This window comes from Pongo pygmaeus, chromosome 18 (genome assembly GCF_028885625.2).
Source record: "Pongo pygmaeus isolate AG05252 chromosome 18, NHGRI_mPonPyg2-v2.0_pri, whole genome shotgun sequence".
Taxonomy (NCBI): domain Eukaryota; kingdom Metazoa; phylum Chordata; class Mammalia; order Primates; family Hominidae; genus Pongo; species Pongo pygmaeus.
In genome coordinates this window covers 71621246-71638916 of record NC_072391.2, presented here as the reverse complement: position 1 = coordinate 71638916, position 17671 = coordinate 71621246, and the positions used below count along the sequence as shown (strand labels likewise).

The 17671-nt window shown below is 41.8% G+C and overlaps 1 protein-coding gene across 1 annotated transcript in view; it reads left to right on the top strand.

The window, feature by feature from the left end:
• The window catches only part of GLG1 (golgi glycoprotein 1), a 156614-nt gene that overhangs the window by 112771 nt on the left and 26172 nt on the right, over positions 1–17671 (top strand). Inside the window, exons 7-12 of the mRNA XM_054452488.2 lie at positions 1196–1379; positions 3361–3575; positions 8695–8816; positions 11460–11561; positions 14182–14335; positions 17015–17152. Of these exons, the coding sequence (XP_054308463.2) occupies positions 1196–1379; positions 3361–3575; positions 8695–8816; positions 11460–11561; positions 14182–14335; positions 17015–17152 (915 nt within the window). The remainder of the gene's footprint in view (positions 1–1195; positions 1380–3360; positions 3576–8694; positions 8817–11459; positions 11562–14181; positions 14336–17014; positions 17153–17671) is intronic.

The window sequence follows — 17671 nt, the reverse complement described above, 5'->3', positions numbered from 1 at the left end:
GTAAATGACTGATAAAGCTCACCCCTTTCAGAGGTGAGGTACTTGGGTTTTAAGCATATTTGGCTGAAACCAAGAAAATGAAACCCTGATTGTGATATCTAGATAGTGAGAAGCCAAGTGGGGTTCTCACTGTGGTGGTTTTTTTAGGTGTTTTTGTTTTGTTTTGTTTTGTTTTTGTTTTTTTTGAGGTGGAGTCTTTCTCTGTCACCCAGGCTGGGGTGCAGTGGCGTGATCTCGGCTCACCGTAGCCTCTGCCTCCCGGGTTCAAACGCGTCTCCTGCCTCAGCCTCCCTAGTAGCTATGACTACAGGCACCTGCCAACACGCCCGGCTAATTTTTGTATTTTTAGTAGAGACAGGGTTTCACCATGTTGGCCAAGCTGCTCTCAAACTCCCGACCTCAGGTGACCCACCCGCCTCTCACTGTGGTTTTATATAAAATTCTCAGATATTACTTTGTTTGGGGAGTAAAATCAGAGAATTTTATATAAAACCACACTAAGGCCAGCCCTGCCTCCTCAAGAAGTTTAGGTTAACCAAATCAATGTGCTTTCTAGGCAATTAGCTATTTAATTTTTCAGCAGCTATATCATTAAGCATCCTCTTTTAGTTCTTTGTCCGTGAATGAATGCAAGAATAGTTGATGGCTTTTGAAATAATTAATTTTGCTATCTTGCCATTTACTTTCCTGTGTAGCTGAAGAAATGTTTCTCATTTCCTTTTTCTTGCATCATTTGAACAATCTTATTCAAATCTGATTATTCAGATGATATAGAATAATTGAATAATTGTATTTTAAAGCATTGAACAGAATATCCCAAATGTTATGTTAGTTGCCAGTTTGATGCTAGTGAAATTTATGTTAGGGGTATTGTTAAAGTGGAAAAGAATGCTGTGTGTCAAGTTAACGTGTTGAGATCTATAAGATATTTACATGTTTTGGACAGCTGCTATTGCAGCAACAACTAGCAAGTGACTACACAATTTGTAGGTTCCCCACCCACTTACCCCTGTCTCATGCCACACTAGTTTAGCTCAAATGTGAAAATTTTAACCAAACTTAAAGATAGATATGTTGGTAATAACTGCAGTTGTTGACATGTACTTGGCTGAGTCGCCATGCTCATCTTAGTGGTACATGTCAACAGTAAAGTTACATGAGTGGTCTCACGGCTGTTGCTGTACTCTTTCCTCAGTGTCGAGAAGCACTTACAACCCGCCAAAAGCTGATTGCCCAGGATTATAAAGTCAGTTATTCATTGGCCAAATCCTGTAAAAGTGACTTGAAGAAATACCGGTGCAATGTGGAAAACCTTCCACGATCGCGTGAAGCCAGGCTCTCCTACCTGTTAATGTGCCTGGAGTCAGCTGTACACAGAGGTAGCATTCATTTTTTTTTTTTAATTATCATTTCTGTTCCTTTTTGGATTCACACTCTAAAGCTTTATATATATAAACGTTAGTTGCCTCCCATATTTGCTTTTTTGAGTATTTTTCTTTTTTTTTTTTTTTTTTTCTTGAGACGGAGTCTCGTTCTGTCCCCCAGGCTGGAGTGCAGTGGCGCAATCTTGGCTCACTGCAAGCTCTGCCTCCCGGGTTCATGCCATTCTCCTGCCTAAGCCTCCTGAGTAGCTGAGACTACAGGCGCCTGCCACCACGCCCAACTAATTTTTTTGTATTTTTAGTAGAGACGGGGTTTCACCATTTTTTGTTTGTTTGTTTGCTTGCTTGTTTTTTGTTTTTTTTTTTGTTGTTGTTGTTGTTTGAGACAGAGTCTCACTCTGTCCCCCAGGCTGGAGTGCAGTGGCGTGATCTCGGCTCACTGCAACCTCCGCCTCCCAGATTCAAGCAATTCTCCTGCCTCAGCCTCCCAAGTAGTTGGGATTACAGGCGAGCACCACTACGCCTGGCTAATTTTTGTATTTTTAGTAGAGACGGGGTTTCACCGTGTTGGTCAGGCTGGTCTCGAACTCCCAAACTTAGGTGATCTGCCCACCTCGGCCTCCCAAAGTGCTCGGATTATAGGTGTGAGCCACCGCACCTAGCAATTTTTTTTTTTTATAGAGATGAGGTTTTGCCATGTTGGCATGCCAGGTCTCAAAACTCCTGCCCTCAAGTGATCCTCCCACCTTAGCTCCCAGAGTGCTAGGATTACAGGCGTGAGCCACTGTGCCCAGCTGAATAGTTTTATTTTCTTTGCTTTTTTTTTTTTTTGAGACAGAGTCTCGCTCTGTCACCAGGCTGTAGTGCAGTGGCGCAATCTCAGCTCACTGCTACCTCCGACTCCCTAGTTCAGCCTCTGGAGTAGCTGGGATTACGGGCACGCACCACTATGCCCAGCTAATATTTGTATTTTTAGTAGAGATGGGATTTCACCATGTTGGCCATGATAGTCTCAATCTCCTGACCTCGTGATCTGCCCGCCTTGGCCTCCCAAAGTGCTGGGATTACAGGCGTGAGCCACTGCGCCTGGCCTAGTTTTCATTTTTGAAATACACATTGTGCAACATTTTAAGGAGACTCAGGGTAGCGTGATTTAGCACATGGGTCAGACTTGGCTTCAAATTTTGGCTTTATCACTAAACAAACTGTCTGGGTGACCAGTTTTTGTTTTGTTTTGTTTTGTTTTAATCTTTTTATTTTAAGTTTTCCCGGCCAGGCACAGTGGCTCACGCTTGTAATCCCAGCACTTTGGGAGGCCGAGGCGGGTGGATCACGAGGTCAGGAGATCAATACCACGGTGAAACCCCGTCTCTACTAAAAATACAAAAATTTAGCCGGGCGTGGTGGCGGGCACCTGTAGTCCCAGCTACTCGGAGAGGCTGAGGCAGGAGAATGGCGTGAACCTGGGAGGTGGAGCTTGCAGTGAGCCGAGATCGCACCACTGTACTCCAGCCTGGGTGACAGAGCGAGACTCCATCTCAAAAAAAAAAAAAAAAAGTTTTCCCCATTGGCATTTACAGCTCAAAGAAGTTGGGGGAGCTTATAGTGAATATCTTAAATGTAGTCTTTTCCAAAAGCTTTAATTGTGTAGGCCAGTGGAGATTGTTCTTTGGCTTTCATTTTTACCCTAATAGTTATCTTATTGATAAGATTTCCATGGGCAAAGCATTTGCATTATTAGTGCAGTAGGATAAAACCTGTTTCATGCAGAACAGTGACAGGAGAAGCCTGAATATCTGGAGTCTAAGCCTATTTTATGCTGCTAAAGCTTTTGCTAATTCTAAGCTTTTCAGATGTTAGCATGTCTGATAGGTATATTGTATTACAGATAGAAATATGTACTTTTAATAGGTGATGATTTCTGATGCTAATACATAGCATCACCCTTCGTAATGTCATGACTTACATCCTAACTTAGGGCGACAAGTCAGCAGTGAGTGCCAGGGGGAGATGTTGGATTACCGACGCATGTTGATGGAAGACTTTTCTCTGAGCCCTGAGATCATCCTAAGCTGTCGGGGGGAGATTGAACACCACTGTTCCGGATTACATCGAAAAGGGCGAACCCTACACTGTCTGATGAAAGTAGTTCGAGGGGAGAAGGGGAACCTTGGAATGAATTGCCAGCAGGCGGTAAGGAGACATTTGCTATTGCCATTTTGAATGTCACATTTATCAGCTGAAGAGCCTCTTCCTGATGCTGTCCTACCTTGCTTTATATGGATCATCTGTGATATCACATTGAACATTAGGTACTAATGACCTAATGACCAGAGACTGAACATTGCTTCTTCAGGCATATCTTAGTAAGAATGTGGCATTTGCTACAGAGCAAAAGTTTGAGCTCATAATCAATAAAAAGAATTGTCTTCTTAGATAGATAGAATGCATTGTTTGCTAGAGTTCCTAAAGAAAGGGCAGCTTGCTAGACTGGATTTCCTAAACTCAGAATCAAGGCAAACCAGGTTCCAATCAATGAGGACAGGCCCTCTATCAAGAGAGAATTTGCCTGTTGTAATAGGTTTGATTGAGTTGAGGCTGAAAAAGAGTTGATATGAATTGAAATTTTTTCTTAAGAGTTTCTTTCTGTTACTGATTTACAGCATGGCATGAATTCCTGGCCTGAAGGATCAAGAGAGCATGTCATTTTTGAAATCACACTATCTTTTCTTCATATAGTAGGACAACTATGCATGGAAGAGCCATTTTCTTTTTAATTTAATTTAATGTTAAGTTCCAGGATACATGTGCAGGTTTGTTACATGGGTAAACATGTGCCATGGTGGGAGTCCTTTTTCTATCCCTAAACCTCACAGTTAGCATACTTTGCTGGGGAAGATAAAGTTCTTCTTGATCTAGCATTTATAAACAGTTGAATAACTATAGGTCAGGTACAAAACACAAGTTAATGTATTAGAGATTTAGTACATCCCTTTCATTTCTGTTGTCCATGTTGATTGCTTTTTACTGGATAGGAGTCTTAGAGCAACTTAACATACCATGTGCACCAGTGTGCCCTGTGCAGTGAACTTTCCTCTTTCCTTTAGGGAGCACAAGAGATAGTTTCGCTTTATCTCCTAGAATAGTAGAAACTTGAGGCTCTCCTCCTTCAGTGTAACTTTAGAAAGCCACAATCAGTCTATTATTTTGTAGTTGGCATTTTTATTAAAAACTGGATATCAACTCGAATTTTATTTTCCTGATAATCATGTAAAATCAGATTTTTACAGTCTGAAACAAAACTTTGCAGTCTGAAACACAACAGTTTTATAGAATTTGGATGTGGAGTAAAATTATATCTTAGCTTTAGTTACTCACCTTGACCCAGAGCAGACACCAGTGCATGTGTGCACGTGTGTCTGTGTCTGTGTGCGCAGGCATGCGTGTCTATGCATCCCATGGTGGGAAAATAGACAAATGTAACTTCTTTAAAATACCAACCTGGGTAGGAGGGAAGGCTTCTGGAATCTGCTGTTTGATTTTGCCACAGTGTTGTTGCTAAGGTGCAGTTGTTGCTAAGGTGCAGTTGTTGCTGGTGACTTCCTTGGGAAACCTCTGTGCCAGTGTAGGTCCTGGGACCCAGACCAAAAATGAATCAGGAGACAGCCTATATTTGCACTTCATCCTTAAAGCAGCACAGAAAGGTTGTTGCGGCGGGGGTTAGCAATGAACCTACCTCTTTTTTTTTTTTTTTTTTTTTTTTTGAGACAGAGTCTCACTCTTGTTGCCCAGGCTGGAGTGCAATGGTGTAATCTCTGCTCATTGCAACATCTGCCTCCCGGGTTCAAATGATTCTCCTGCTTCAACCTCCCGAGTAGCTGGGATTACAGGCGCCCACCACCACACCCAGCTAATTTTTGTATTTTTAGTAGAGATGGGGTTTCACCATGTTGGCTAGGCTGGTCTCAAACTCTGGACCTCAGGTGATCTGCCTGCCTCAGCCTCCCAAAGTGCTGGGATTACAGGTGTAAGCCACCATGCCCAGCCTAAACCTGTCTTTTTACTGAGGCTACACTTGTTGTAGTAAGGGATACAGAAAAAAGAAAATAGACTGGTTTGACTTTATTTCGAGGCACCTAATTCATACCCAGGGCTTTTTAAAATGTAGCTTGTTGAAAGAACTAGTGACTCAACTTGAAAGATACATAAGTACTGCCCACATCACCCTTTGTGTCCAGAAGAAAAGTACTTTCCAAATCTAGATGGTGGCTTCAAGTAGTGAAACATATGGTTTTGCCCATATTAAATTTAGCCAAGTGGGGCTGGGCATGGTGGCTCACACCTATAATCCCAGAACTTTGGGAGGCCAAGGCAGGCAGATCACTTGAGGTCAGGAGTTCATGACCAGCCTGGCCAACATGGTGAAACCCCATCTCTACAAAAAATACGAAATTAGCCAGGCGTGATGGCGTGCACCTGTAGTCCCAGCTACTCGGGAGGCTGAGGCAGGAGAATCGCTTGAACCTGGGAAGCAGAGGTTGCAGTAAGCCGAGATCGCGCTACTGCACTCCAGCCTGGGCAATGGAGCAAGACTCCACCTCAAAAAATAAAAAATTAAAACATTAAAATAAAAAATAAATTTAGCCAAGTGGGAAAGAAGCGCTTTATTTTTATTTTTATGGACCCAGGGTTTTTAGCTTTTGCCCACAAAAATTGAAGGCCTAAATGATCCAAAGGGAGAAAAATGTCCTTAGTCTTCTACTACAGTATCCATCCCCAGTCAAATTGACAAATGTTTTAAAATAATTCATTTTGGGGGAGTTTATTTTTATTTCTTTTTTGGTGTTGTTTTGTTTTTTAAGTGATGGGGTCTTGCTGTGTTGCCCAGGCTGTTCTCAAACTACTGGGCTCAAGCAGTCTGCCCATTTTGGCCTCCCAAACTGCTGGGATTACAGGCATGAGCCACTGTGCCTGGCCCCTTTTTTGTTTCTTTTTCAAATTTTTCTTCCTGATACAGCAGACTTCGATACCTGTCTGTGGTTTACCATTAGTTTTCCCTGTTCTCTGCTTGGTGATTGATTTAGTGATTTCTCAACAGGTAGTAAGCTGTAAAGCATAAGGATAATTATCATCTTGTTGAGTACTTACTCTCCCAAATGCACCATAGTCATGAGCTGTGAAATTCTCTTCATTCATGGCTGAGTAAGTGTGGGGCCAGGCTCTCCTAGGCCAAAGATAACTGCCAGTCTTATTCTGTAGTCATCTCTCTGAAGCATTTTCCCAGGTTTTCCTAAGTATGCCAGGGGCTGGAATAGGTGTATAATCATGTAGCAATTCACATTTTCAGTGTTTATTTCCCATGCTACTGTCACTACATTCCACAGTGGCAATGATCCCTGGAGCTGTTAGCCCACTAGGCTCTAGAGGGCATTCATTTTCGCCTGTAAATAGTTGCAGTCTAGTGCATGTATTGTTTCTTGAAGTTTGCCTGTCAGTCATGGATATTTAACTGATACAGTTCTTGCAGAGACTTGCAGACTCCCATGTTACTTCCAACTTTTCTCAGAAAAAGATGTAAATGCTTTGGTCTTTGTCAACAAATGTCATAAGTAACATTGGTAATCATTAGTAATTTTCCTACCAGCTAACCAGAGCATTTTGTAGCTTTCCCAAATTGCCACCAAGAATTTTTGGTATAAATAACTTCTATCCTAGAATATTGGAAATCTTTCATGTTTCTCTCTTCTGGATTACCAGCTTCTTTCAGGATAATAGAAGTTTGTGGTTTTTTCCTTTATTTCCTTTTGATTATCGTTCTCTGATAAATTTGTGATCTAACCTATGATCCCACAGGTGCTCCAGTGAAGGCCCTGTGGGATCATAGGTTAGATGTATAAGGATCAGAGGACAAATCAGTGACACAACAGGGTTCCAGTTTTTTAACTTGGCAAAAGGGAACGCAAACCAGTAAGGATTATAGTTTTCAAATTTGCTTTCTATTATTAAAGATTTCTACCCCAGGTCTGGGTGTGGTGGCTTACGCCTGTAATCCCAGCACTTTGGGAGTTCGAGGCGGGTGGATCACTTGAGTTCAAGACCAGCCTGGCCAACGTGGCGAAACCTCATCCCTGCTAAAAATAAAAAAGTTAGCCAGGAGTGGTGGCACATGCCTGTAGTCCCAGCTACTTAGGAGGCTGAGGCAGGAGAATCACTTGAACCTGGGAAGTGGAGGTTGCAGTGAGCAGAGATCATGCCACTGCACTCCAGCCTCGGTGACAGAGCGAGACTCTGTCTCAGGGGGAAGAAAAAAAAAAAGATTTCTACCCCAAAACACCATCTGCTACTTATCTGTAGTAATAATCATCTTTCATGTCTGTAAAATGCTTTGCAGTTTACCTAATATTCTCCCATATATTATTATTTTTTCCAATTTTCTGCAGTTAAAGAAACTAAAACTTAGAGGTAATCAATTTGTCCATGTTCTCAAAGCTAATCTGTCAGAGCCAGAACTATTAATAGAACTCAGTTCTTTTGATTTTAATTTACAGCTTTTTCATCTACGCCCCAAGTGCCTTAAAGGCAGGAAAAAAAATGTGAAGTACCTATTTTCCTGTCTTTCCTTTGTTCCATGACAAGACGGAAAAGTAAATGATAAAGAATGTAGTCTCATTTCCAGCTGCACAATGACAAGTATTTTTCTATGTACTTACAATGAGCAAGCTCTGGTTTATCTCTTGGTTATAGAAAAATAGTTGAGGAAAATGGGAAATTATAAATACCATAATCCTGTTTTTTGTAATTGATATTTCTGCAAGTTAAATGAAATTGCACATCTGCTTTTAATAAAGCACAGCACACTTGACTTATTACCAGTGCCTTTGCAGCAAAATTCAAATTCTAGATTCTTATGACCCAATTAGGTCTCTAAGTGAAAATGTTCTTTATTTACTCTTTTCCACTTAATTCTGGCTTTGCTGGGAGCACCAGGTTTAGTAATCTGATTAACAAGTAGGCAGATAAAAGCAAAGAGGCAGCCTTCATATTCATGTTGTAAAGACCTCCAGGGATTATTGAGAACATAGATAAGTAGTCCCCATCAATGACTCAAACAGAAAAACCTGCAGTCAAGGTAGAGAAACCAGTTGGAAAAGTATTTGGCAAACACTCTTGAGCTTGGCTAGTGACAACTGTAGACAACTTTATTGGAGTACATTGTGGTAAATAGGACTGAGCAACTGGTTGTATGAAGACACTGCTCTTACCTAGCACCTAAGTGACTTTCTTTCTTCCTTCTTAATTTGTTTTAATTCAGCTTCAAACACTGATTCAGGAGACAGACCCTGGTGCAGATTACCGCATTGATCGAGCTTTGAATGAAGCTTGTGAATCTGTAATCCAGACAGCCTGCAAACACATAAGATCCGGAGACCCAATGTAAGTTATCTTCTCCATGGTATTTATCCATATTGTATTTCATTTGGCAGCACAGGGAACATTCCTTCAAGTGACTTTTGGGTGGTTTGACATCTTAACTGAAATTTTGTTGAACAAGTTGAACATACACCAACTTTTATTAAAACTAGTATTGGAATTAAAACCTAGGATCTGCCTCATCCATGATATAGAGACATCTAGACCCAATATTGTGATGGTGTTTACTGACAATGACTGAGCATATATGGACCTATATATTAGGTTACTGAACAATTTTATATCACGATCAAATAAAAATGAAAGAGAGAAACACTCAGGATAGGTGGTACATACTTTGGCACTCTGTACTTTTCATCCTAGTTGTATATTGACTCATTGTATACGTTGACTACTTGGTAATCATCAGAAAATACTTGAAACAGAAATAGAAAACAAAATGTGGTCGTTGGAGGGAGTAGTAATGGACAAAAGGAATACTAAGGTTGCAACCAAGATCTAGAAAAGCTGAATAAATGCTATATTAAAGTATTCTCATTCTTTAGTTTTATTTTTTATGATGTAAAAACAGCTCTTAAACCATGGCTGGATGCAGTAGCTCATGCCTGTAATTGTAGTGCTTTGGGAGGCCGAGGTGAGAGGATCACTTGAAGCTATGAGTTTGAAACCAGCCTGGGCAATATAGCAAGGCAACATAAAAGTTTTTAAAATCAGCTGGCGTGGTGGTGCATGCCTGTAGTCCCATCTACTTGGGAGGTTGATGTGGGAAGATTGCTTGAGCCCAGGAATTCAAGGTTACGGTGAGTTATGATCATACCACTGTACTCCAGCCCAGATGACAGAGCAATACCCTGTCTCAAAAAACCAAACCAAGCCAGGTGTGGTGGCTCACGCCTGTAATCCCAGCACCTTGGGAGGCTGAGGCTGGCGGATCACGTGAGGTCTGAAGTTCGAGACAAGCCTCTAACCAACATGGAGAAACCCCGTCTCTACTAAAAATCACAATTTTTTTTTTTTTTTACAGAATCTTGCTCTGTAGCCCAGGCTGGAGTGCAGTGGCGCGATCTTGCTTAGTGCTACCTCTGCCTCCTGGATCCCGGTTCAAGCAATTCTCCTGGCTCAGCCTCCCGAGTAGCTGGGATTACAGGCACATGACACCATGCCCAGCTAATTTTTGTATTTTTAGTAGAGACAGGGTTTTACCATGTTGGTTAGGCTGGTCTTGAACTCCTGACCTCGTGACCCATCCGCCTCGGCCTCCCAAAGTGTTGGGATTACAGGTGTGAGCCACCACGCCCAGCTAAAAATACAAAATTAGTGGGGTGTTGGTGGCGCATACCTGTAATCCCAGTTACTCGGGAGGCTGAGGCAGGTGGAGCCAAGATCGTGCTATTGCATTCCAGCCTGGGCAACGAGCAAAACTCTATCTCAAAAAAAAAAAAAAAAAAAACCAATTGCAAGTAAGAACAGCTTTCCCATTCTGCAAAAATCTTTATAGCCTGCAGTTGGCCATACCCAACAACAAAGTGAGTATAGTCCATGTTTATCTCATGCTGCTATGCAATAACTCCTGCTGTTCATGCTGTGCTAGAGAATTAGAAAATCATATTCTTCCTCAAAGCTTTCTGTGTGGTTAAACTAATTAAGAATATTTACCAGTGTAAAAATAACCACATCAACCAAAGAGCGGGCAGGGGAGAGGGAAGAAGGAAGAACTGCTACAGATGAAAATACATTTAAGATACTTATCGGTTAACCTTTTCTGGATCCTGATTTGAACAAACTTGTAAAAAAAAAAAATAATTGAAAATATTTGGGCCGGGCACGGTGGCTCACGCCTGTAATCCCAGCACTTGGGGAGGCTGAGGCGGGTGGATCACGAGGTCAGGAGATCGAGACCATCCTGGCTAACACAGTGAAACCCCATCTCTACTAAAAATACAAAAAAATTAGCCGGGCGTGGTGGTGGGCGCCTGTAGTCCCAGCTACTCAGGAGGCTGAGGCAGGAGAATGGTGTGAACCTGGGAGGCGGAGCTTGCAGTGAGCCAAGATTGCGCCACTGCACTCCAGCCTAGGTGACAGAGCGAGACTCCATCTCAAAAAAAAAAAAAAAGAAAAGAAAGGAAAATATTTGAAAACTAACAGGGTATTACATGATAGTAAAGCTTTTAAAATAATTGCTTAGTGGTGTGATAATGGTATTAAGTCCTTATATTTTAGAGAAACATGCTGAAATATTTACAAATGAAATGATGGAGTATCTGGGATTTTGCTTTAAAATACCAGCAAAGAGGCCTAGAGTTAAAACAAACTTGGCCATAGATTGTTAAAGTTATGGGGAGGGAAGGTGGCTGTTACATGATTCTCTACTTCTTTGTGTGTTGGAAAGTTTTCATAACCAGTTAAAAATACAGCAGCTGCACACTGCTCTTGTGCATGCGTAGTCTTCAGTGCTGAGTGGCTCTGAAGTTGATCAAGGCATAACCACTGTCAGGTTCAGTTAATTTGAGTGATTCTCAGAAAAATAAATCTGATTGCCCTAAGAAAATAACTAAAAGCCTTCTTCTACAGACCAGGGAAATATTATATTGACATAGAATTCTGGACACTTCTCTCTTGTTACAATTTTACCCATTTTATGGCTAGGATCTTGTCATGCCTGATGGAACATTTATACACAGAGAAGATGGTAGAAGACTGTGAACATCGTCTCTTAGAGCTGCAGTATTTCATCTCCCGGGATTGGAAGTGAGTATTTTGAAGCCAAAGTAAATGTATTGCCTCAGCCTGTTCTCCTGTGTAGTCATAATTACCTGTATTTATTAAAATAATCAGTAGGGAACTCTTTTTGTTCAGTTCTGGGACAGCTAACACACTCCAATCCCCTGAAAAACTATTCTTTATCACTTTCAGAACATTATCTAAAAGCAGAGTCAGCCCACTACCAGCCTGTACCACATATCGTTGTTCACCACTACTTTGGAAGTCAGGGTCAAAATGTTTCTGATACTACAAAGATCTGTCTAGTAAGAAGTATGGCACCTGTAGGGGTGGCAAAAGCGCCTTCAGATATGTCTCTAAGAAGATAATAGTGCAGTTGTATTTTTATTGATTTGCAGTGGATATGGGAATTGGCTTTTATTTATTCGGAGTTAATGAATTAAGTCTGTCTTAAGAGATTTTTGTCAATAAGTGACAACTTGATTCTCTAATTTCCCTCTCATTCTGTTAACAAAAAGTGGCGGGGCTGGGAGGATGAACTAGGAGAAGGATCTGTATTACAGCCAGAATCACTGAGTTCATTGGCTGTCATTCCCCTCCTCTTTCTGCGTCTTGCTTTCTCTCCCCACCTGCAAAGCAGCCAGTACTGGATCCGACTGCTCCTCTAGCTTTTCAAGTTTAGTGGCTTCTCCATTAGGTTGTTAAGCCACCATGGTGTGGTACTTAACTTTTTTTGGTGATTAATATATATTTTGGCCAGGCACAGTGGCTCACACCTATAATCCCAGCAGTTTGGGAGGCCTAGGCAGGAGGATAGCTTGAGGCCAGGAGTTTAAGGCCAGCCTGGTCAACATAGCAAGACCTTGTCTCTACAAAAACTAAAAAAAAATTAGCCAGGTATGGTAGTGTGCACCTGTAGTCCTAGCTACTTGGGAGGCTGAAGTAGGAGATTCACTTGAACCGGGCGCGGTGGCTCACGCCTGTAATCCCAGCACTTTGGGAGTCCGAGGTGGGAGGATCACAAGGGCAGGAGTTCGAGACCATCCTGGCTAACACGGTGAAACCCCATCTCTACTAAAAATACAAAAAAAATTAGCCGGGCGTAGGTGGTGCATGCCTGTAGTCCCAGCTACTCGGGAGGCTGAGGCAGGAGAATGGCATAAAACCCGGGAGGCGGAGGTTGCAGTGAGCCAAGATCGCGCCACTGCCCTCCAGCCTGGGAGACAGAGCGAGACTCCGTCTCAAAAAAAAAAAGGAGATTCACTTGAGCCCAGGAGCTGTAGGTTACAGTGAGCTGTGATCATGCCACTGCATGCCAACAGTGAGACCCTATCTCAAAAAACGTGTGTGTGTGCATGTGTTTTGCCCACATACTTTACTAGAAAGAGATTACTTGAAGATTCAATGTATTCTTATTTCTAGTCCTTCAAATTAGCTCTGGAAAGGACTACAGAAAGCTGCGCTGTAATTTCCCTTTGCTTACTCAGGCCATCTCAACCTAAATAGTCTACTGAGTCTATTGCCTTAATCAAAATCACGTTTTCTCCTCTTTAATTCCTTCCCCCATAATAATAAAAAAAATGCTGCATAGTTACTCATTAAATATTAGTTCTTAATAGTTACTCATTAAATATTAGCTTTTTTCTCCCATTAACTAGCCATCTACCAAAGTTGACAATATAATATGGACAGAATTAAGCATGCCCTGGTCTGATGTGGAGAAGAAGCAGGCTCATTGTCTAATCCACTGTCTCCAGATTCAGAGTTAAATGTCAAGTCTTATAAATTGATAAGCACACTCAAGTAACCAAAAAGATAACCACCTTACCTGGCACAGGAAGAAGAGAGAAAAATAGGAGACTATTTATCTTGCCATTTCCTGATCTTACTGAATCTAATACATTACATAGGATTGAACTTCATTCCTACTTAGAAAAAGGTATTTAGTAAAAAGTATTAAGTAAAAAGTTGTGAATTGCCTGGTGGTGGCTACAACTCTAGTTTTATGTTTTCAACCAGGGCATGTGAGTGCTAAGTCTATTAAAATGTTAGGTATCTAACAAAGCCAAGATATCTTTGAGGGAGAATTTAAATCTTCTGTAGAAGGTTAACAAACTTCTATAGAAGGTTATTCTCCTGCCTAGGCCTCCCACAGTGCTGACTACTGTGTGTTCATTAAGAACAGAATTCATGGCTGGGTGCGGTGCCTTATGCTGTAATCCCAGCACTTTGAGAGGCCAAGGCAGGCTGATTGCTTGAGCTCAGGAGTTTGAGACCTGCCTGGACAACATGGCGAGACTCTGTCTCTACCAAAAATATCAAAAAAGAGCCTGGCGTGTGCCTGTTGCCTCAACTACTTGGGAGGCTGAGGTGGGAGGATTGCCTTCAAGTCCCAGGGGACGGAGGTTCCAGTGAGCCAAGATAGCACAACTGCACTCCAGCCTGGGTGACAGATTGAGAGATCCTGTGTCAAAACAAACAAACAAAAAAACAATTCAGGAATATATTTTTACATATCTTCTTTCTCCACGCCCCTGGAAGTGATTATCAATGAGTATACAAGCAAACACCTCGTAAAAACCCTGAGCCTGTGTTAGAAGGAAATGTCTATTAATTAGTGGTTGTCTTTTAACTCTTAACCTTATAGATTGGACCCTGTCCTATACCGCAAGTGCCAGGGAGACGCTTCTCGTCTTTGCCATACCCACGGTTGGAATGAGACCAGTGAATTTATGCCTCAGGGAGCTGTGTTCTCTTGTTTATACAGACACGCCTACCGCACTGAGGAACAGGGAAGGAGGGTATGCAGTGAATATCGACTTCATTTCTTCTTATTGTCATTTGTTTTTTAAATTGTTTGCTGTATATTCTTCTGATTTCGGTCATCTTAGGAAAACTTTTTAGACTATTTTGTGGGGAGAAGATTGCTGCACTTCTAGAAACTTCTTCCTTCCATGAGTGCACTTAGAGTTGCCCTACCAGCTTCTATCATCTGATTTTATGTTTTTAACAAAGTGGGTGGGGGAAGATTTCCAGATTTTTTAATTCCCAAAATCTGAATCACAAATGGACAGTTAAATTCTGCTGTCCTAACTTTATTTAGGTTTAAGGATCCATTAGAAGCTTTTAGCCAGGCTACAAATGGCTTTTAGGCTTCTCCTCTTGGCAGCTGAACACATTCGCATTGTCCGCCCATGGACTGGTTGGAGCAGAAACCTCCATACCTCATTCTCTTGGTATTTGTCTGCCCCAACTGCTGCCTTTTGCTGGGATGTTTGTGTGTGCTTGGCTCTCGGCAGCATCGGCTGCTTCCCGGTGCGCACTGACATGCACTTGTTCTCCACGATGGCTTTCTCTACCTTCTGAGATGCTCCATTATCAGTCCTGCCTTTGTTCCGGAGAGTTGAGATGGTATCACTTCTCATCCATCCTTAGAAATACCCCTTCTGAGCTTAATGCAAAAGCCTGGCTATCTCAAATCCAGAATGAGGGGACTCAGAAGGAAATGGCATACATCAGTTGCTGCACCCTAACCCAGTGTTTATACTGCCGTATGAGAAAACGTGGGAATTTGTTGTTGTTGTTTTTTTTCCTCTATATAATGAGCCTCTCATTCACCATGGAGGCTCCCAAATCCTGGCATCTTTCTAGTCACTATAGTGACTAGGGGTAGGAGGTTTCTTCTCTTTTAAATAAGAAAGAGTTGGAGTCTGTGGTGCTAGTTTTCTTTTCTTTTTTTTTTAAATTGAGGTGAAATTCACGTAACATAAAATTAACCTTTTTTTTTCCTTGAGACAAAGTCTCACTCTTGAATGTGTCTTACTGCACACCAGGCTGGAATGCAGTGGTGCGTTCTTGGCTTACTGTAACCTCTTCCTCCTGGCTCAAGTGATTCTCCTGCCTCAGCCTCCCGAGTAGCTGGGATTACAGGTGCCTGCCGTCATGCCTGGCTTTTTTTTTTTTTTTAATTTTTATTTTTTTATTTTTAATAGAGACGGGGGTTTCACCATATTGGCTAGGTTGGTCTTGAACTCCTGACCTCAGGTGATCTGCCCACCTGGGCCTCCCAAAGTGCTGGGATTAGAGGTGTGAGCCACCACGCCTGGCCAAAATAACCCTTTTTTTTTTTTTTTGAGACGGAGTTTCACTCTTGTTGGCCCAGGCTGGAGTGCAGTGGTGCGATCTCGGCTCACCACAATCTCTGCCTCCTGCCTCACCCTCCAGATTAGCTGGGATTACAGGCATGTGCCACTACGCCCGGCTAATTTTTGTATTTTTAGTAGAGATGGGGTTTCTCCATATTGGTCAGGCTGGTCTCGAACTCCAGACCTCAGGTGATCTGCCCGCCTCAGCCTCCCAAAGAGCTGGGATTACAGGTGTGAGCCACCGCTCCTGGTCTTAACCATTTTAAAGAGAAAAATTCAGTGACATTTAGTACATTTACAGTGTTGTGTGGTCATCACGTCTGTCTAGTTTCAAAACACTCCATGACTCCAAAAGGAAACCCTGTGTTCATTAAACAGTTACTTTCCATCCCTCCTGCCCCAGGTATGCTGGCTTTTTTTTCTTTTTTTGCAAGAGAGACTAACTGTATCTGTCAATAACAGCTTTGTCATGGCCCTTGGAAAAATATTAGTTTTCACCTGCTTTACCCTCTGCTAATTCTTCATAGCTCATGTAGAAGAGTCCAGTCTTGTCTTATAATGTTATATCTACATTTTCCTGCTTTTTCTGATTTAGGTCAGTTTGAACTCATTTCTCCTGAGTCAAGTGTATATGCTCTCTTGAATTGGATCTGACCTTCTACATGGCGTTCATAGACTGACAGATTAGTTTTGCTAAGCAAAACAACAAACACAAAACTTTCCAACCAGCCTAGTCTGAATGAAGCCAGTTCACTTTTATCAGGGTAGTCTCATAAAAGAATGTTGTTTATATAGTATATTAGAAACTGCTGAATATGTATAATTGCATTTCTAAAGATATGGGCTTTTTGAAGCCTCTTGCACATTTTTTTTATTTATTTATTTTTATTTTTTATTTTTTTTGAGGCGGAGGTTCACTCTTGTTGCCCAGGCTGGAGTGCAATCTCGGCTCACCACAACATCCGCCTCCCAGGTTCAAGCGATTCTTCTGCCTCAGCCTCCCAAGTAGCTAGGATTACAGGCATGTGCCACCATGCCTGGCTAATTTTGTATTTTTAGTAGAGACGGGGTTTCTCCATGTTGGTCAGGCTGGTCTCAAACTCCCGACCTCAGGTGATCCGCCCTTCTCGACCTCCCAAAGTGCTGGGATTACATGCATGAGCCACCGCACCTGGCCGCAACATTTAATTTTTATTCTGGAAGATATTTGAGGTATAAAATTTGGGAGATAAAATACAGGGTTATTTGTTAGTTTCCTCATAGCAGGTTTATCTCATATCTTTGTGTTTTTGTTTTGTTACCTTTCAAGTATTTAGCTCATTTTTTCTCATGCAGCTCTCACGGGAGTGCCGAGCTGAAGTCCAAAGGATCCTACACCAGCGTGCCATGGATGTCAAGCTGGATCCTGCCCTCCAGGATAAGTGCCTGATTGATCTGGGAAAATGGTGCAGTGAGAAAACAGAGACTGGACAGGTAGGTGACATCGCTTTCTGTTTGTCCTACAATAATGATGATGTTAATGTTTAACATTTTATGCAGAGTACAAACACCATAAAATCCATCTCTCTTTACCTTACAGATGTGATTTGTTGTATTATTCAATATTTTCTCTGGAAGAAATTCTCAGGAAAATTTTCTCTCTGGTCTTTGTATCAGGAATAGTTGGCAGCGAGTTTGTGTTTGCATTATGGTTATTGTATTTTGTAATTGATTATTTTCCCTCTTCCTGTTGCTTATTAAAACTTCTAGAGCCGAAGATATGGCCTGCCTCTTACAGGTATATAAGATTTCATGGTAGGCATTTTTGTAGAAAGCTTACTACTGGCTCCATTTCACATCCTCTTAATGTATTTTCCTTTCCTTTTTGTTTCTCATCTTTATTCATTTTACTCATTTTTAATTCATTTTCTCCATTAAGTCCTTTTGAGATAAGCAGGGTGTAAATCTGTGCGTATGTGAGTACTGGTCTGCATGAATAGTGGGCATGCCCTA